The sequence below is a fragment of the Thermobia domestica genome, chromosome 5 (genome assembly GCF_964235325.1).
Source record: "Thermobia domestica chromosome 5, izTheDome1.hap1.1, whole genome shotgun sequence".
NCBI classification, from domain to species: Eukaryota; Metazoa; Arthropoda; class Insecta; order Zygentoma; family Lepismatidae; genus Thermobia; species Thermobia domestica.
In genome coordinates, this window is record NC_137458.1 from 121,765,837 (window position 1) to 121,788,615 (window position 22,779).

At 35.0% G+C, this 22,779-nt stretch overlaps 1 protein-coding gene across 2 annotated transcripts in view; it reads right to left on the reverse strand.

Moving 5' to 3' along the window:
* Ino80 (chromatin-remodeling ATPase INO80) overlaps window positions 1-22,779 on the reverse strand; it is a 196,354-nt gene that overhangs the window by 129,457 nt on the left and 44,118 nt on the right. For both annotated transcript variants that reach the window (XM_081759007.1, XM_081759006.1), the window contains exons 5-11: window positions 21,388-21,573; window positions 19,598-19,825; window positions 16,931-17,029; window positions 11,954-12,112; window positions 9,538-9,707; window positions 6,920-7,151; window positions 1,569-1,656 (exon numbers count right to left, since the gene is read on the reverse strand). In XM_081759007.1, coding sequence (XP_081615133.1) covers window positions 1,569-1,656; window positions 6,920-7,151; window positions 9,538-9,707; window positions 11,954-12,112; window positions 16,931-17,029; window positions 19,598-19,825; window positions 21,388-21,573 — 1,162 coding nt within the window. The remainder of the gene's footprint in view (window positions 1-1,568; window positions 1,657-6,919; window positions 7,152-9,537; window positions 9,708-11,953; window positions 12,113-16,930; window positions 17,030-19,597; window positions 19,826-21,387; window positions 21,574-22,779) is intronic.

Consider the following 22,779-nt stretch of genomic DNA (forward strand, 5'->3'; position numbering starts at 1 on the left):
CTCGGGATATAGACTTCCTCTGTTGAAAAATATGAAATGAAATCTTTCAGTTTAACGCCCCACGATTATGCCCTTTAGGGTAAGGGAGACAATGATTAAGGCAAGTGATGATGGAAAAATTGGTGGAATGAGACTGGACTACCTCGAGAAAACCCACGAACATAATGTTGCCCATCACAACCTTTCTTGGCCGCGAATAGAACCAAGGATCCCATGCACCAGAGGTAGGCGCTCTACCACTGAGGATACGTGCCCTCTTCCTCTGAAAAGCAACTTATTGAGCTATCTTGTGATTCGAAGCTCACAATGCTGTTTCCTTCGGCTGCTTATTCTGATATTTCCTAAAGGGTTGTAACACATCTATTGCCATTTACCACTACATATCTGTGCGAGACATGTTTAATCTCATGAAAAACAAACACAGAAACACACTTACCATAGACTTAGATCTATATTTGAAATTATTAAGTTTTGATCTTCACGCACAAAAGTTGACATCTAAAACACAGAATCAGCTGTTAGATGAGTATTGAATTCATGCATAACTAGTATGATCGTATTTTTCCAAATATTTCTATTTACAAATAGTAGTTTTTTGTTTGTTTGTTTTTGAGTTTAACGTCCCGTTCAGCAGCGAGGGGACGTTATTTTTTTTGAAAAAGATAAAGATAACATACATACATACACAACGGTAATAAAAATACTCTAAGGAAATCTGCTCCGTCACTTTCAACTGTTGTCAACTGGACACTTTAAACGCGGTTGTGAAATCATGACAAGTGGGCGATCAAAATCTGTCACTACACCAGATACTGGAAAAGTGCACAATATGACACTCTAGGATCGCCAATTGAAGGTGACTGATATTGCAACTCTAAATACTTCACATTTTGAGCAAAGAATTATCCATGAAGAAACTGTCACCTAGATGAATCTCCACCTTACAACATTGCATACAGTGGCTTTTATTTTCTTTTATTTATTTTGAATGCAACTCTTTTTCATTTATTACCTTCAACCTGGTAAAATCAGCAACGTTATGTACTATACAAAGATTTTGGATCGATTAAAAAAAATAATAATAATTTATGAAGAAAAAACTCATATTGCAACATGATTATGCTCGCCCGGACATGGGCGTCATTGTAATGATCAAAATTAATACGCTGAGAATTATTTCATGTGATATCTGTCTTATCTACCAGATCTGACTCGTTCAAACTTCTATCTCTTCCCGAAGCTGAAAAACACACTTTGTTGGGCTTAGATTTGGTTCAGATGAAGACCTTAACATCAATTGAAGAGTATCTTGAAGGCATGGAGAAACCTAGCTTCTCCAATATCGTAACTATTTTAGAACATAGTTGGATCAAATGTCAAGGCAGACTATGCTGAAAAATAAACACAACTTTCTGGAGGTAAATCTGTATTTTGTGCTCATTTCGAGTTCTCTTCAAATAATTCTCGTATTTATTTCCCAAATAATGCTCTTCCAAAAAATATTTATATTAGTAGGTTCTTCCAATTAGATATAAACATAATTTGAACTACGAATTCATTATGCTTACCGTATCTTTCAGCTATATGAGCAAGGAATGCAATAGACTGAACAGTTTTACCCAAGCCCATTTCATCTGCTAGTATTCCATTTATACCCTACAAGAGAAGGAACAATATGCATTAAATTATCGAAACATTTCAAAACTGAACATTTCATGAAATCTTCATTTGAATCTTTCGAACTGAAATGGAATCTCTAGTTTTACGACCCACGTTTATGCGTTGATGCCAAAGGTAACGAATAATCAATGAAAGTGAATGATTATGAATTGGTGGAATGAGAATGTGGAAGGAAATGGGGAAAACCCAAGAATACTGTTTTACACAAACTCACATGGCCTGGGATCGAACCAGGGACGACTTGAAACAGAGGTTAGCGCTCTACCATGAGTCCTCGTATTTGAATCTTTTGTCTTTTTTCAGCTGAAGGTTGGTTGATCTACAGGAAATGCTTCGTCCTGTTGTAACTTCTTTCGACTTCATTCTTATTTATTTTATTATTATTATTATTATTTTGTATAATACGAAGTGTTGACTTACACACACACTCAAAAAAAAGCGACATATGAAAGCATAAACTGACCAAATAATCAATAAAATATTCTGAGGCCAGTTGCTCAATGGTAGAATGCCTACCTCTGTTGCGTGGAATCCCTAATTCGATCCCATCTCGCGCCAAGTGGGTTTTGTGATCGACAAATACCATATGTGTGGGTTCTCCCATTTACTTCCACTTTCTTCATTCCATAAGTTTTTTCATTATCATCATCGTCTCATTTAGCCTCGGAGAATAACCATTCAATTGTTAAGCAAACCACCAAATAAACGGAAGGAAAACACTAAAAGCGACATAGGTCTGTAAACCGACATAGAGCCGTTTCTGGGCTTGAACACGCTACGCTCTGACGGAGACATTATTAGTAGTTTCTACTCTCACCCCTAGGCAGAGCAAATGCAGTTTAAACCAGTTGTGAGGGTGGATTAGTGTGTAAGGAGCATTGTTTTGTTTTTCGTTGTGGTAAAATTTCTGTTGATAATTCGTCACCATCAGAAAACGAGAATTATTTAGGGGTAGGTGATTTACTCATTACATACTTTTATTCTTTAAGTTATTAAGTTTGTAAATCTCTGTGGTTATTGTGCCAACTGATATTCTTTGGTGGTGAAACATGTACAAACACGTAGAAGTAGTGTTCTATAAACCGACATACTCTTATCTGGCATACCTCCAGTTCCAGGGAAACGGAGATGATGTCAAGCAGAAGTAAAGGTACTCAAGCGGAAGTAATAACCTCATCACTGTATAAAAAAGAACTAGTACCTACGATGGAAAAGAAGGTGCAGAGAGAAAGTAAACGGAACACAGGTAGATAAGAAGACTCAAAAGGAAATGCAAGTAGGACTAAGTCCCAATCTATGTCCAGATCAAGGAAGACGCTACGGTATTAACAAGCAGATAATGACTCATCATCAGATAAAGGTTTAGTGTCCTGTACCAGAGAGTAATGATGCATTCTTTTTTTCTTTCTTTCTTCGAAAGACACCAGAGGAGAAGGATGGGTTCAGTGTGTATCCTGTGAGGACTGGGCACACACAAAATATGCCAGTGTAGAAGGGGACATTTACATCTGCGATTATTGTCATTGATTTAGACTTAATGTCAATTCCTAGCAATATTCCCTCTTAATGTTTACTTAACTTACAAAATACCTATTTGGTCTAGGAATTAATTCGTGCGGTTGGTACGCACACATTGAAGCTGTAGTACAAACACAAAATACATAAATACCTTAAGAAAAATATTGTCCATCGCTAGCCACCACTTTCGTCCATCTGTCAGGCAATGTACGGATTCCGTGGCGAAAGAAGTCCTCATCCTTGGAAGCGATCCAGTCAGAGACCCATGTTTCGATATCTTCTGAAGAAGTAAACCGCTGTCCAATCAAATCGTTGTTCATGCAATCGAACAAGTAGTAGTCCGAAGGAGCAACGTCTGGTGAATACGGCGGGTGGAATAAAACTTCCCATCCGACATTTTCTAAATAGGTTTTGACCGGTTTTGCGACATGTGGGCGAGCGTTATCATGTTGAACAATAAGTTTATCATGTCTGTTCTCCCATTCTGGTCGTGTTCTGGCCAGAGCTTGCTTCAAACGCATTAATTGTCGTCAATAACGTTCTCCATTCATAGTTTCACCCGGTTGCAGCAGCTCATAGTACACCACACCTTTCATATCCCACCATATGCACAGCATAACCTTTGCACAGTGAATATCTCGTTTTGGTTGTGATGGACCTGGTTCACCTGGTTTCACCCAGGCCTTTTTTCGTTTAGGGTTCTCGTAATGGATCCACTTCTCATCACCCGTAATAATTCGATGCAGAAACCCCTTTCTGCTCTGTCGTTGAAGCAGCAATTCGCAAATGGTTTTTCGTCTTTCAACGTCTCTGTCTTTCAATTCATGTGGAACCCAATGTGACATCTTTTGAATCATTCCCATGGCTTTCAAGCGTTTGGAGACTGTTGTTTGATCAACGCCTAATGCTGCTGCAAGTTGTTCCTGCGTTTGACACGAATCCTGCTCGAGCAATGCTGTCAATTCTTCGTCTTGAAATTTTTTTGGCTGTCCAGCTCGCTCTTGGTCTGCCAAGCCGAAATCACCACTTCTAAACCGTGCAAACCACTTCTGACACGTTCGCTCAGCTAGAGCATGGTCACCATACACTTCCACCAAAATACGATGACTTTCAGTCGCACTTTTCTGCATGTTAAAGTAATGCAGCAGGACACCCCGCAAAAACACTTTATCAGGCACAAATTGCGCCATGTTCACTTAACTACAAACTGGTGTTGTTGACGCTTTAATCCACTGCCCTATACTACGAACGATACGCGATGACAGGGGTTTGCAACACATGTGTGGATACACGGAACTGTGGGACGCTCCGTTCGTTGCGCCATCTCTTGTCCACCCGCACGAATTAATTCCTAGACCAAATATAAATGTGTAGACTATTTAGAACTGTGAATTGTGTCTAATACCACGATAAGACTATTTCTATCAGCACTTATTTCTACTTTTAGAAAGCAAATTATGGTGCAGATCTAATAGTATCTTTCAAGTTAACCTACTATTGTGCGTAACAGAATTTGTACAAGGATATCAAAATACAAATTTAAAAAGATGTTGTAATCAACTTATTTGTGCATTATTTTTGGTGTACCCAGCTCAGACAATTTAATTTGTTTTTATTTTAAAAGGCTGCTACATTTAAACAAACAGTGTATCTAAGCGCTGTGCATTCTCGCACGGAATAGCAGCATCCAGCAAACGAAGCAGCTAGCGGCCTTGGCAACCAATGGCAGCCAATCACAGCCCTACCTGTGATTACATCATTTTGGTAGGTGGGACTCGCATGAACCGCGAGAACACGAAAGAAATTGTGTGACGTGGCATTCATTGGGCGCCAGAACCGGAACCATGATAGGAAGCATTTCACACTCACTGCGATAAAAATTTGGCAAGAAACATAAAAAATCAATATATCCGTTTATCATTTTATATATGTAGAGCATCGATACATGTTATTGTCAAAATACTACCTTGTATTTTCGAAGGAATGTAAGTATAGTGCTAATATTAAATATAACTTCCAAATTTGTGCGTATCATTGACGTTACTGCGATCTACAGTTAGTCGTCACATGTGTTTTCCCTTTGTTATGCATGGTGCAATATATTGGTATAATTGAATTTTTGGAGTGTTTAGTTGGTTTTCAGGTTGAACAATCCTGAAATTTTATCCTAATCGTAAGTTTAATGTTGTTTGTTGAATTTTCGCCTATGTATGGTTAGCGGTGAAAGGAGCTATTGCTTTGTGATAACTTGTTTCGTCGTTAACGCTCGGGTGAAAGGTTCGATTAATGGCTATCTATTATAATGTTTGCTCTACTTGGATTACCATCCTAAGGAGTAAACATCACAATGTCTTTTTTTCATTCTGTAAAATAATTTCCTGAAGGTATGTCGGTTTTGAGGCCTGGTTTCTAAAAACATGATTTCGTAGACAATTGAACAAATCGTCATAATTGTGGCAATATATGGTAATTTCTAAATCTTGTTGTTGGATGAGTAGTATTGCTGGTTTAAGGAAATATATTTACTTCATAATTCCGGTCCTTCAGTTCAGCTTTACGAGCCAAAAACAAATGGTATGTCGGTTTGGTGCTTTTCCTCTAAACAAATAAAAGAAGTAAGAAGAATATTTATATCAAGGATATCATACGATTTGTCACTTTTAGTTTTATTTCCATGATAACTATACGAAGACCTGCACTGAAGAATTGTTCCTCTAGAAAGTATATTTTACGTGAAAAGGAGAAAGGCAAAATAATAGTCAGACGCTTCAATAAAGATATGTAGAATTTCCACTGTTAATGAAATTAAATCCGTTTCCGAATTTTGGAAGCATTAAAAATGCGATACCAAGTTATGACAATGTTTCAGCCTGTCCTAGTTTTCATATCATTCTTGTTTGCTGAAGTCAACATCGAAGAAATTTTTCACTGTCCTCAGATTTGTTAAACTTGAGTACATCGAAAACAGAGAGTGAAATACTGCACTTATAAACTGGAATTATCATGAAGGCAAATGTGTCAGAAAATAAATTGATTCCTTTTTCATCAAAAGAAGTGCTCCTGTTTGAGAACTACACCTCGTACATTATAATTCTCACCGGACATTCTCTGCTACAACCTATCTTTGTGAAGCAGCCTTCTCTCAAATGTAAATCATCACGTCGAAATATGGAAAATGCCTGACATGAATATTTAAAAACCTGCCTTCGTCTGTGCTTGTCTGGCTACAAACCATCTGTTTTCCTAAGAAATGCAGTGCTATCTTTCAATAAAAGGTTATTGACAAAATAGATACATTTTTAAATTTTTTTTTTCTGTATATGTTGTTATGTATATTGTTAATGGTGTGAACTAATACTAGGCCACAGTATGAACAAATGAGTTGTTATCGGTCGTCGAAGATTTTCAGTCTTTGGTATCGCTGAATCAGAATATCTCGCCAACCCTATCCTAACACTTCAACAGTTTTATTAATTATGATACAATAAACTTTCACACACATTATTATTGTGTTGACATCTAAGGGAATTCTAAGTTTTCCTTCTTATTTCAATAAAATGGAAAGAAGGAACACATACAAAATCAAATAAATAATAAAATAAATAATAACATAAAAGATAATAAAACAATTTTGAAAAACCAAGTTCTGCACGAAAAATACGATTATATCTTTTAAAAACCTCAGGATAAAATAATATTACGAAGTTAATAAAATTTTTACCTGATCGTAGAGATTGGCAAGCCAATTCATTCCTTTTAACTGATAATGCTTCAAATTTCCATGGAATATGCTTGGCTGCGGGTGTTCTTCATTGGCACTAATACTAGTTTGAGTTAGCTTGAAATCACCTGCTAACTCTTGAGCAACTTCACTGTCGAACTTTTTCGTCTTTGCCTGATCGGCTTGAAAAGCATCTCTCACGTTCTTTTTGGCTTTCTGTTTCATTGCTTCGCTACAAAATAAAATATAGTTAATTTAATGCATCAGTCTAAGGTACTTACTAACTTAAGAGAGTATGCTCAAATTTGAATACACTTATTTGCATAAATATTAAATGTCTTTTACTCCTTGAGATTAAAAATAAATAAATAAATAAATCATATATATGTGAGGTGTTCCGTGTAGTAGGGGCAAACTCAATGAAGATTTTTTTCCTGAAACAGCGTTCACTAAAATTCTGGTATTGATGTCCCTGAGTTTCCGTAACTTAAGTAAATTTTTCCAGCCTCCAACACCGCGAACATTATCATTAATGGTTACGCTAAAAAAATATTATTCGCCTCCAACATCTCCACAGCTGTCCAACGCTCTCCTTTTTATTTTTTTAATACAGTTATAAGCTTATTTTCTTAAAGCATACTAATACCAAACAATAATATAGGCTAATGATAATCTTATTATTTTGGCATCCTGAATACATTTATAAACAAGTAAATGTATGTAATAATTTAGTTAACTCTTTGATTACCTACAACTAACACACCTAATCTAACTTTTTTCCCCTATAGGATTTGATTCTTTTTGTTTCATGGTTTGAAGTTAAGCCACTCACAAGCTCCTCGGTGTTTCTCGGCCTCTTTATTTCTAAACATAATTATCTTTTTTCGTTACTTTTTTAAAATAATGTTTTAGTTCTTTGAGGTATTCTTATTTTCTGTAAGCAGCAAAACCTTATCCTTCTGTGAAAAATAGCACATTTCCCCGACTTTAGCATTCAGTGTGAACCTTATGAAAGCGCACTTTGAATGGTCAAAATAATATGCATTTTATATATATATATATATATATATATATATATATATAAGAAAATTATTATAGTATTTTAACTCAGTGTATTTGGAGTTTATTATATGTCGTTATATGTCGATTAATTTCGATGTCTACATTTGTCTATGAAGTCTAAACCAGGTTGCTTGATTCTTATGTATTTTATAAGTTTACGCATTATTAGTTGTGTAATTCTCAGGAAATTTAATTAGTTAATTTTCATGTTTGGACAAATTTGAAATTTTAACGCTTTTGGCATAAGTTTTAAATTCTTGGAAGAAAGTGGAAAATTAAAAATAAGTATAAATCAAGCAATTTAGTTCAATCTCTTTATAGGTCCTGTGGACCGGAGAGACGAATATAGACATCGAAATTAATTGTCATACAATTGAACTCCAAATACGCTAAGGTAAAATACTATAATTTTCTCATATACCTCAAATGTAATTTCCGAACTTTCAGATTGCACGTAAATTTTATTGAGTTCACCCTTACTACCCAGAATGCTTCATATGATAATAGTATTGTTAATATTGAGAAATACAAATTCACAAGAAGCATGAGACCAAGAATAAAATACACGCGAAAGGCAGTTATATTAAAATTTTCTATTAAAAAAAATAAATAAATAAACAAATAAAAAAACGAATATGGTGTTTGCTCACTACAAAGCTCATTCAGTTCGACCAGGGTTCACGAATCCGATACTCAACTACTGTCACCACGCACTATTAATTGTAATTAAACAACAAAATCGTCTGATAATATATTCAAGACAAAGAAGTTCAAGCTTCTCTCTAAAGTTTTGACCTAAAAACTTACTGATTACACGTGCTAGCAAGCAATCACTTTAATAGACCATTATTTTCTTTATCAAGATTGCTGTAAATTTTCCAAAAACTGCTCTTTTCTCTGGTCTAAGGGATAGCACGTGTGCTTTTCATGCATTGGGTCTCGAGTTCGATTACCAGTGGGAGAACATCGAACCCGCACAATAATGGTTCAGATCTCATTTTAGATTTTGTCCAATATAGCCGCGCTGCTAAGAAGGGACGTAAATTCAAATTAATCAATAAAGTTATCTAAGTCTCCAATTCCCGTGCACTTAAAATACCAAGGCAATTTAAGATCGGTAACAAATTAGTTTGACGTAATTTTATAGTGAAACCACTAATCGTGCTTATCTTCAAGAAACGAATAACGAAATAACTGCTAATTTATTAGTTTGCTCTGCAAATGGCAATATGAAACTGTCTATTTTCCTACCAAATTAATAAATATGTGGTTAACTATATGCTAGTCTCCTATTATAAATTTAAAATGATTTTAAGAGAAAATGAAGAATTCTTTTCTTAAATTGCTACGTTTGGTAATTTATTTAACTTCTCACATAAAGAGTATATCATCATTGAACTTTCCCAAAACTTATAATACTTAATTTACTTCAAAATGGCACAAGTTTCAACACTTCAACGAATATTAGGTGATAAATGTTACGATAATTACTTGGAAAAAAACTACGCGTAAGTGGTGTTATCATGCTCTTCCTTCAATATATAAGTAAACCTTACCTATCGTAGTCATCTACTGCAGCCAATCGTGGAGGAATTTCCTCATCCAACTGACTTAAAATTCGCAATTGGTCTTCATGGGACGCACTACCTAATTTCCGGGACATAAAATGAGCATATAACTCAGTCTGCGTAATAAGGAAATTCAACTTCCTTTGCTGGCGTTTGGCCTAGAAATAAATAAATGTACAGTAGTAATGTGATAACATCAAATATACACAGGTGAAGAGTAAGTATAGGAGCACAATACTAATGTATCATGCTAAAATTGCAGTGACTCAAATTTACTACCTTGGTGTTTTTGTTTTAACCTTTAATGCTTCTTTATTTTAATGATGTGTACTTTAATCGTTTTTCTTTCTTCCCTCAGAGAAAAATCATGACAAGATGCCAAATATGTTCGATGGTGAGTCCTGCTTGATAGCAAATTTCTCAGCTTTCACGAAACTGGCTTGCTACACAGAAATACTGTTATTAAATAGTTATCCTCATTCTGTAATGTACAATATATTATAACGCAAAACAAATTTAAATCAAGTATGAAAATGACTATTTACCTTCCTGGGTTTAGTTTATTTTGGCACAGTGAATTAATAACAGAAATCCCTGCCACCCTAAATTCTATTTTCTTACCTTTAATGAATAATCCATAATTTTCCAGACATTAACTTATCCAAAGTATTAATTCATATTATATTTTTTATTAAACTACTAGAAAGAGTTCATACACACACTGGTTCTGAAAGAAATGTCCAATTTCTTTTCTTCGTCTCATCCTAAACTTGAAGAGGAGAACGACAAAATATGTAAAACAAATTTCTTGTCTTGCTTGAATTCACGTTTTGTACTTTTGTTTGATTAAATTGTGAATTTTGTAATTGTATTAACTATCTTGTACAAAGTCTTCGAGAAAGAATAGTGTTTTTTTCGTGAGGATGATATACAGAAGTGATAGCACTTGGGTGGTTGAATGATACACCGTTGGTAACTCGTCATGAACGACTTTGTTGTCATATCATGAATGGCTTGCACGGATAACAGGTATCTTATATTAATTCTACATTCTAAATGCGGTGATTTTGCGAAACGAGTAAAAATGAAACCAGAAAACAAATTTTATCATGTTTATGTCAAAACAATCACAAGGATCAATAAATTTGCCCTCCTATGTGATGTCAAGTAAGATTACATACTGAACTATATATAATGGCTAATCCAGATATGAAAACATGGACGGTTTTGATATTGTATTCACCAGACTGTCACGACGCCACCATTGGTTGTGCTTTCTGGGTCAGTATCGTTAAGAATAGCTCTACAACATGTTTTTATTGTAGAAGATTACTGCGCTAAAGATATTATTTCTTAACTCTCTATGCTAGTTTTAAATAAACTTTTTGTATTTTTTACGCGATGATACATGCCTTATCCACGTCAATGCGAATGAATGAGGTGTCTTGTTTATAGTACCATGGTATTCACTTTGATATTTGTGGACATCATATGAATCACAATTTATAATACCAAGTACAAGCCAATATTGCAACCACCATAAATTCTTCCGGGAAACTATCCCTGCAATGGTAGGGAACGTCGGTACGTGCATTTTTTGCATTCACACTTGGGTACGTAATGGTACTAATTTTCCCACTCGTCCTTCTAGATGGTTTACTGGTTACCGCAAATGCCTTCAGTGCACGAGTTTCAGGATTTGATTCCCAGTGGAAGACCATCGAACGCATTACAGTGCTTCAGATGCCCATTGTAGGTCTCTTATATAGCCTCGTTGCAAACAAAAGGCGTAAATAGACTTAACGGCTGCACTTCACAATCACAGTGAATTACTCTTAGTCAATTTCCTTCCGCTGGTACATTTTCCTTGTCAATCAACAGACACATTTTGCACAGCAACGAATTCATCTCTGAGATCCTAATATTGGATAATTAATTACTGCGTTGCATGTATGTATGTGTGTTGGGGGGAGAGAGTCACGACGGCATCTTACATGTATTTGCATCTGTGTACCCATTGCCCTAACATATTTTTAAAAAATCACCGATAACTGTGTATTATATACATTTTCAATGCTGTTTATGAGTTTTTGAGCTGCATCAGTGGTAAACGAACTTCACTTACGAAATCCTGTTAGAAGACGATACAGCCTAACTTCCTGATTACATGGATGTGCGTCTGAGCAGATGCAATTAAAAACGTACTTATTTCAGTCAATCTTCTGGTGGTAAATGTACTAGTGCAAAGAAATATTTTATTACAAGAGGCAAAAAGTAGCTCTTAATTCAAAACTGGTTATATTAATCTCTCAATACACACATGAATAATATCTTTTCTGAATAAGATTACAGAACTTAATTAATTTTCTACACAATAAGAATAAATTATTAGCAATAATCATACCTCCATCAACTCTACGTCAAGTTTTCTCTGTTCTTCTGCTTCCTTCTCCAATCGACGCCTAGTTTCTCTCTCAACTCGATCATATCTTTTCCAGTATGCTTGCATTTCACGTGTTAATCGCTTAGCGCGCCATATTGTTTCTTTCATGTTCTTCTGAGACTGAAATAAACGAGTACATTATGTTAATAATATTATAGACTAAATTCAGAAATACAAAAATATGAATGTAATTTTGGGCCTTTACGGCATAAGAGAGATGTTCTTCTACCAATACAGGCAGAACTTACTGGAATTAAGTTTCCTACAAAAGTGAGAGAAAATTAACAGCGATGACTAATATAAGAGGAATTCAATCTACTAGAAAATTTTGCTTTCAAATTAGTTGTCTTTTTCCGTAAACAGCTTCTGATGAGCGATGATTCTATACTTGTGTATCACATTGGTACAGACAAGGACAAACGAAAATTATGTACTTCAAATGCAGATTATATTTGAAACATGCTATTTACTTTTGTTGATGACCATATAACCTACGTTTCCCTAAATAAATTACATACTCTTTACAAAATATCGTCCGTCCCTGAGCTAATGAAAAAATACATTTATATTTAATATGGGGTATGTACTATTGCTTCAGAATATGCCAAAATATTAAAATAAAATTTGATTTACCGATTTTACTCAGTACTATATTTTAATACACAGGTTTACGAGAAAAGTCTTTCTTAAGGAAACAAACCAGTCTTTCTTGAATTCAAATTCATCTAAGAATCAAAGAATAAATGGTTTCGAAGGAAAATAAGTGGCGAGTTTTCTTCTTGGACATGGTATACCTAGTAAAAACAGATTAATAATTTAAAATTTAACTCGGTCCTAAAAACTCAATACAATTGAAGTATTTTAAAACTTAGTTTCTACTTTATGATAACATCCAGCTCTTTAAGAATGCAAAATGATACTGAACTCTGAAAACTTACTCTTTAACTTTCTTCCGAATAGATTTCAAAGGTACGCACGAAGTACTTCACTTCCGAAGAAAATATTCATGCATTAACAAAACAGCATTGAAATTAAGGAAATATGCTTATGAAACTATTAGGCTCACTTTCTAAAAAATAATGGCCAACAGTAGTAATGTCAATTAGCCATTCTTAAGAAACTAATTCTGAATGTACGCTTATTAATTAAAAAAAGTACGTTGCAAAAAAGCACCTTCAAATATGAACACATTTACGTTTCAGTATTGTCCTGTATGTTTTAAATATCTGTACAGCATCCCAACATGGTTCAATCCGACTTGACCGACCAGTAAGATACGCCATTGACATCAAGTGAAACAATTACAATCCTATATTGAAAGAAACATTTCACCTGTGCTCGTGAAAATGATCTTAAAAAATATTTGTGGCTTTTTTCAAGTTTTCCATTCTTTCAAATATTAAATGATTATTTTAATGACTTCGGATTTAATTGATTAATACGAACACTATACAAACACATGATACAAAAAATCAAATAATAAATAAAACAGAAATGTCAAATGTGTAGAATCATTGTATTATTTGGTCTAGGAATTAATTCGTGCGGGTGGACAAGAGATGGCGCAACGAACGGAGCGTTCCACAGTTCCGTGTATCCACACATGTGTTGCAAACCCCTGTCATCGCGTATCGTTAGTAGTATAGGGCAGTGGATTAAAGCGTCAACAACACCAGTTTGTAGTTAAGTGATCATGGCGCAATTTGTGCCTGATGAAGTGTTTTTGCGGGGTGTCCTGCTGCATTACTTTAACATGCAGAAAAGTGCGACTGAAAGTCATCGTATTTTGGTGGAAGTGTATGGTGACCATGCTCTAGCTGAGCGAACGTGTCAGAAGTGGTTTGCACGGCTTAGAAGTGGTGATTTCGGCTTGGCAGACCAAGAGCGAGCTGGACAGCCAAAAAAATTTCAAGACGAAGAATTGACAGCATTGCTCGAGCAGGATTCGTGTCAAACGCAGGAACAACTTGCAGCAGCATTAGGCGTTGATCAAACAACAGTCTCCAAACGCTTGAAAGCCATGGGAATGATTCAAAAGATGTCACATTGGGTTCCACATGAATTGAAAGACAGAGACGTTGAAAGACGAAAAACCATTTGCGAATTGCTGCTTCAACGACAGAGCAGAAAGGGGTTTCTGCATCGAATTATTACGGGTGATGAGAAGTGGATCCATTACGAGAACCCTAAACGAAAAAAGGCCTGGGTGAAACCAGGTGAACCAGGTCCATCACAACCAAAACGAGATATTCACTGTGCAAAGGTTATGCTGTGCATATGGTGGGATATGAAAGATGTGGTGTACTATGAGCTGCTGCAACCGGGTGAAACTATGAATGGAGAACGTTATCGACGACAATTAATGCGTTTGAAGCAAGCTCTGGCCAGAACACGACCAGAATGGGAGAACAGACATGATAAACTTATTGTTCAACATGATAACGCTCGCCCACATGTCGCAAAACCGGTCAAAACCTATTTAGAAAATGTCGGATGGGAAGTTTTACCCCACCCGCCGTATTCACCAGACGTTGCTCCTTCGGACTACTACTTGTTCGATTGCATGAACAACGATTTGATTGGACAGCGGTTTACTTCTTCAGAAGATATCGAAACATGGGTCTCTGACTGGATCGCTTCCAAGGATGAGGACTTCTTTCGCCACGGAATCCATACATTGCCTGACAGATGGGCGAAAGTAGTGGCTAGCGATGGACAATATTTTTCTTAAGGTATTTATGTATTTTGTGTTTGTACTACAGCTTCAATGTGTGCGTACCAACCGCACGAATTAATTCCTAGACCAAATATTTTTTCTTTGATCTATTCATTTTCCCTCATACCTAACCTTCGTCTGACTTGGAATATCTTTTATAACTGAAGATACAGTATTAAAAGAAACTCATAATAATAATGATAGTGATATCACAAATATTAACTAGGCATTGTATTGAAGTTAACAAGGATGTCAACCAACCATAAAATATTGATTAGAAACAAATCTAATAATAGTATCATTGCTTGCATGACATCTTCCAAATTCTTTGCTTTTAAAGCATCATCGATCTTCCTCCTAGATGTTGAATTAATTTGCCTTTCTCGTAATATGAAGGCGAATGATTACGTAAGGGATTAATGGAGTAAGAACGTGGAAAAAATTGGAAAACCCACGGAAAAGATCCCTACCACAAACTCGCATGGTATGGAACCGAAACAGGAGCCTCTCGCATCAGAGGTTAGCACTGTATAACTGACGCACGGAGCCTTATCAATTATAGTTAATATCGTCGTATCACAAGGTAATTCTCGATTCGATGTACACATTATTTCCATCTACACACACACACACACACACACACTGTTTTTATTTGGCTATTTCAAAAATCTGAATTGGTAAACCCACTGTCGATTCATAAATATTTGTAATAGAAGTTTGTTGGACAGTCGGTGAACCGAACTCAGGAGCTCCCAATGTGGAATATTTGGATCATATCGCATCCAGAGATCATCTAAAGAAATCAAAGAAACACAACGTAAAAGTATTCACTGATTTTGCACATCCTCAGTGTGCATACGCTGATTTGGGAAATTACATCATTGTTGAAATATCCGTTACAGAATGAGACACAGATCACATATTAATAAAATAATAATAACAATAACAATATTTGCTTTGACTTTACTCTGAAACTACCGTATTTGCGCGAATATAGGCCGCAGTAATAAATTTACGAGAAATTTCAATTAGACAGTACTTTGAAATCTCTCTCTTCCTCCCCTTCTTTAACTCTCACATAACTAAAGCTGATTTATGAACATGACCTTTATGACAGTCACTCTGAGCAGCATTCTGGATCGTCTAGTGAGAGTAAAAAACCAGACGCTGGTGACGCTGAAATGGTGGGAAGTAATTGTGCGTGATTTGGGTGGGTACAAACAAGCTGACACAGTTTTGCGAAACAAAGTTGCTTTTCTTTTTTCAATAACAGCTGCTGTACACGAATATTCCGTATATATTATATATACTGTATAACAAAGATACGTATTCCTGTTAATAAAAGTATTAAGTGTACAAGTGCTTTTCGTGCCAGTATAAGGTGTTACCGGTACCTAATGAAGATGTCAATTTTTGCGAACAAAATATGCTTTTCTGCTATTTTCTTCTTAAGTCTTTGATGGTTTACAAAAGTAACTGCAGTACCTTGTAATGGTATTAATTTCAACCCACAAGATACGTGTACGTGTTATTTTCAAATTGACGATTTATGATCTGAAGGGGAAAACCTCGATTATAGGCCGCGCCATGATTTTTCAAGCCAAAATTTAGGGCAAAAAGTGCGGCCTATATTCGCGTAAATACGGTATGTTGTACTTGATCCTTCACACCAACTATGAAATGAAATCTTTAAGGTTTACGTCCCACGGTTATGCCGGCTAGGCTAAAAGAGACGGTGATGATAAGAAATAAATGAAAACGATGGAATGAAGAAAGTGGGAGGAAACCAGGGAACCCCGAGAGAACCCACGCACACGGTATTTGTCCACCACAAAGGTCACTTGGTGCGAGCTGGGATCGAACCGGGAATTCCATGCACCAGAGGTGAACGCTCTACCATTGAGACACCGCGGCCCCTACACGCCAACTATGTTATGGGTGGGGTCACTTAGGTCATTTTACTCACCATACGTTGAACAAACCTTAAATTACCTTATACAGTAATACTTCAAGTATACACTATTATTATTAAGGTCTAAACATATACCACCTATTAACCCAATCCTACTGGTCACTGTACATTTTCGTCTGCTTTGAAACTATTCCAACTCATTCAATATTATTTTTCATAATATGCATGATACCTCCAAAGATCCCACCAGAGCAAATTCGGGGTTAATTCACGACCGAAATTATGTTACTGAATTAGTAGAATAATATACCTGCATTGCTCGTTGTCGCCAGTATTTCATACAGTATTGAGCTACTCTTTTGCAACTGGTTAACATCTCTTTATGATTATTAAGCTTGGATCTCTGCACCTAAAATAGAAAAGAAGGAAAGATATACACATATGCTAACATCGATCCTAATGAGTGTACTGTATTTTAAATACTTTTCGTTTGTTTTAAAAGTGACACTTGAGAGACGTTAAATAGAAAAATGGAATATTTATATACGTAACTGAAAACATATTTAAAAATTTATGACACCTTGAAAGTTTATTCTTGTGGTCTAAGACGGTTAGTGATAAATATCACGATTGATAATGAAATTAAAGGTAGAATAATATAACGGGAGAAAAATTAAGTCTTCTCAGAGAACTCTGCATATAGTATTTGTCTGTCACAAAACTCACAAGCCATAACTTCCGATAAACTCGTGAATGCAACTCTAGACTACTGAATTAATGTTCTTACTTTTCACACTTCTTTACAAAGACTGTAAATTAGTATTTTTGTGACAAAGTAACTGTAAAAGAAAGTGAAGACTAATATGATAAGAATACCTATTTTGGATGTATAATCTTGTACTAATATTTGCATTCTTTTCTTTGTTTATGAAGTAATTTCAGCAACTTATGCGATACCCTGTCGCCTTCTTCCAAGCATTTGGGAAGAATGTGTTTGGAATTTAAAAAGTTAATCGTTGTCAGAGAAAGTTTAGCGTTCCTTTTCATCACCAAGGCTACAAGAAACATGGACCTACAGTTTTAAGGTACAATCCAAGCCACCATAATGTTTTCAATTTTTCTTAATACTTTTCCACCGGAAATCAATCCCAGGACTATCAGAGGTGTAAAGGTAAACGTATAACGAACATGCTGTGTTAGGGGTAAGACGGTTCAAGCTGCAGTGAAAATAAATTATGATACACTTAGGTATGAGACGAATTTCTATACTAATATTTATCTTTCGTAATATCAATTCCGACCTATCTATTCTTCTCAAATGGTCCGAAATTGCTGAAAATATCAGCTACATATACAAATATTGGTGAGTTAATACGTTTGAAATCACAGCTTTTGTTTAACACACACTGAACTGAATTACGGCAATGAGTTTAACTGCTAAACAATAAATCAAAGAATTTTTCTACAAAATCTTAAATTGGTAATACAATTAACAGACATGTCTCTATGCAGGTGTCTAAATATGAAGATACTGAATGACACACACTAGTCATCAGAGCATCTGACTGTGTATCAGAACATTCTTAAATGTCCATAACTCTGGATGTACATCAGCTAATTTTGTATAACTACCGGACAAGTGTACTCTTTCCCGTTGTATGTTTCCTTTAATAATGTCAGAAAAAGTAAGGGAATTGGAGGTACTGACAAAGAGAAAGGTACGCACCTTTGCAGAGAACTGTACACAATATAAACAAAATGAGAAATATAAATACAGCAAACAAGCGTTAAAAAAATTCTCTGAAGTGCAGACTCAATGAAATTCAAATAAAAAGAGCAACTAGATTGGAGATTGAACCCAAGTCTCGATTTTCTGCCTAGCCCTTCTCTACACAAATCAAACATTTTTACTCTTCAAGTATTTAAGAAAAAAGAAATCAAGTAACGATGGTAAGCTGTGACAGTCCACGCGTGATCTAAATGGCCCAAGAAAGATACAAGCCGCAGCAGAAAGAGTCAACAGATTTGGGAAATTAATAAACTCAAAACCAAAGAAGATACGGCATTAAAAAAAAAAAAAAAAAAAAAAAAAACCTGGAAAGTATATCACTGTTCGACAACCTACTCTTAACCAGTACATAATACTTCTCGAAGCTATGTTCTCTCATCGGGTAGTTAGCCATTCTGCCGCCTCACAAAAACTCTCCGATTTGGGAAAGGCATAGCTTCGGGTGGGAGCGTGTAATCGAGCAGCAGTATACGTGCCCTTTTGAGATTACACCATGGTGTGGGCGTGAGAGCATCGTGTCATTTTTTTGTTGAGAAGTTAAAAAAAACGGCAGGTTGTCGGTCGCAAAGTAGAGTGCATTTCACATCAACTCTGCGCTTTTTACCGATAACGGAGACCACCACTTGAGTAAGATTTTGTTCACAACACGTTGATTTAAAACGGCATTATGTGCTCTTCGCTGAATAAAAAAAAATAATTAGCATATCTTCCTTGGTTTTCAAATAGGGCAAATCTTTCTGCTGCACCTTTTACACAGGCGAATGTTAGAGCAGTATCCTAAACCAGAAACGTGAGTTTGACATCAGATTCAGTCACACTTTTATTTGGATTTCATTGAAAATTAGTTTGACTTTCATGCTAAGACCTTCTTGTCATAATTGTTTTCAAAATATATTGGTTCTTAAAGTCTTATTTGTATCGTATTTAATTCAACATTGCATCTACAATTCAGTTTTATATTGACACAAACAATGAAACTAATCTCACACAATGTTTTCTTATAAAACATAGTATGCATTTAGGACACAGAGCGTGAAAATAAATGTATAGTGTTGTTTACAGATGAAAATGAAGTCAAAAGATGTAATGCAGAATTATATATAGAACAACTGTTCCACATGCAGAACTGAGGATATTTTCATCTTGGCATACTTCTTCGTCTACATAAACAACTAAAACTAAACTCACCTTTCCTAGTTCTTTCTTGGACATCATGATCCATATCTTCTTTCTTCGAAGAATCATAACTTCTGGATTTTTGGATTGCTGCGATTTCTTCTTCACTTTTGATCCTTTCGATGAAAGCGAAGGTAAGTTAAAGCTCTGACAATAGCCATCAGAATCATCTTCCTCCTTTAAGTGAAGATTCATAGGCATCCTTTCCTCCTCTTCATACCCATCCAACAAATCACGGTCCTTGCAAAATAATGAATAATAATAATTATTTTTAATAATAATAATAATAATAATAATCCAAACTATTTAATAAGTGCATTGATTGATTGGGGATTTAAAAAGGACATCGGTGAAGAGGCTATTTGTCCTAATCACGATAAGATCAGTGCCCAAACATAGGTCATTCAACAACTACCAACATTATAACGAAGAACTATACTTAAAAGGTTATATAAAAGTTAATTAAAAGATATAGAAGTTGAACAAATTTAACACATGGTAAATTAAATTCTTGTGGCAAAAACAATAAACTGCACAAAATAATAAAAGAATGAATAATACGAGATTTAAAAAAAAAAATCGATAGAATAAAATTAATAATCTTAACTGAAATCACTGAAGAGTGAAATAAACCATTTACATCTCTGCAACAAGCCATACCTCTAATTTCTATAAAAAAATAGCCGCAAAATGATTGTCATTTCTAAACAATCTTATTTTAACATTATTAGCTAACAGATTCTGAACCTGAAACCCGGAATGCAACAATTCAGTTTTGTTTTAGAAAGATTTAAATCCCATACAAAATTGTAAAGTTCTTCTTCTATGATCAAATGAGGTACCACTGACTGGACTTTAAATGGTCGAAAGAAACTTTGTATCTTCCCTAGAGTTTCAAGTACTGGTAGATTTTCACTGTGCGGAACTGGTGGAATAGCTAACTTTAAATTACGATACAGAATTATCTGATGGTTAGATTAAAAGAAAAAGCCCTTCACATCTGAGACGCAAAAGTGACACTTACATTATCTATTTGTTAGCGCCAATTCATAGGAACAGCAAATTTTATAGCACTACGTTTTCCTTGGAGCAAGTTTTTCAAATCTGTAGAACATGTAATACAACATATCTGCGGTAACCAGAACTTAACCATGTCACCATCCCTACAGTCAAGTACAGTTAATATGCATTTTTAAACTAAAACTGTAAGGGACTTTTTTTTTCTTTCTTTAATGTAAGTTCACCACATATACAACAAAATTTTTGCATTCCAGGACATTATATTCCACTGCACACGAGATAAATGCTTATACAGCGCTAAAAATCTACTCTGTTAGGCTGCACAAATTTGTACCCAGACTGATTGCTATACGTCAATTGGAGCATTACTTGCAATGAAGTATAATATGAGAAATTAGTGTTCCCTATTTACGCAGAAAAAGTCTGAATAATTCGGGGAGCATGAGAGAGAAATTCACCTCTGTATATCCCTCTCTGTAAAAAAGAACTGTCGCTGGAGGTGTTTACATAAGCACCTGTAAAAACGCCGTACATCACATACTGGGCTTTGTAAATAACAAACTTGTCATTTTTTCAACAAAAAAATGTACTGTTACGTAGAAAGTAATTATAGATCGGATTTTCTCATGGAAATATGCGAAAGAAAAATATATTTTCATGTAAAGGACAGATTTCGTATTGTATAGTGAAATGACTGAAGTAAACATGTACAGAAGGAACCTTAAACTTTAATATAAAGCTCAAATTAACATCTAAATAAATACTGAAAAATGAGCACATACTTGCATTTGGCTGCGTTCCTCGCTCTGACGCTTCTCCCTCATACAAATTTTCTTTAGCTTCTTCATTTTCTTTTCCAATTTCTTATCCTTTTTCTTCTTCTTTGATCCCACGATCATTTTCTGATGTTCTGGGAATTTATCATAATTTGAAAGAAGACCGGTACTATAATACTGATATTGACGATTCTGAGACAACAGGAAAACAAAATTTATAATTATGTACAGTATTATAATTATGTATAGTAATAGATGATACTATAGATAATATGTAAAAATAATTAATAATAGAGGATATATGAAAATATATAGTAATTGCTTGTAAACGCAATACGATTTAAATATCCGAAAGAACGAAGGAAAAATCTTAGTTTCTGAATCAATTTTACTGCTTTGAAATTGAATAGACTTATTTACTACTGATTAAATTTCATTACTTTATATATATATATATATATATATATATATATATATATATATATATATATATACATACATTTTCTACATTAATGTTAGAAAATACTTTTCCAATTCAGTATGCCCACATTATTAAATATTTTACTTTCTTTTATATCAATATTCTTTTAATTAATGTACTACTTACTGACACAAGTCTTAAAATAACATTGTAAAATATTTATTAGGTCAGCCACAACTGCATTGTCCAGATATTTGTAGAAATTTTACTAATAACTCTGATACTTTACAGATAAAGGTCACAAGATGATACAGGTATGTCTGATCTTAAAATAACAGTTGACCAGTGCTCGTCACATGTAATTTATAGTCTAACGACTAAACAGAGGGCTACAACGACTAAACAGAGGAATAAATTTACAATACTACTCCTAGACTACAATTTACTTAGTCACATTTTTTGAATGAATACAATACAGGGTGTATCAAAACTCAGGGATAACAGGCCAATTCCGTAATGAATAAAGATACGAGAAATAGAAAGGAAAGTTGTTGGAAATAAGGGGTTTTCAATCTGATTTTTTTTTTTTCAATTGCACCAGCTGCTTGGACTCCACACTGTAGAGATGCACTATGTTAAATAAAAACGCAACGTTACCAGTTCAGTAGGCTATTTCTTTGGGTCCTCACCATAACAACAATACACCATTGCTGGAAAACCGATTTGAGATGTTATAAGTTTCCTTACCTAGCAATGTGATTTCTGTGTAATTTCTGTGGGTTTTAAGTTCTATTCGAATAACAGTGTAGTGAAAGGTAGTGAGGCTGCTACATATTGAAAGGTAGTGAGGATCAGAGAACCGCTTTGGAGTGGATTGGACAAGACTCGAAACTACAGCGTAATGTGGAACCTGAATCACATGAGCTTCTACCGGGAATTGAAATCGAGTCTTCTTCGATAAAAGGTGTTACGGTAAC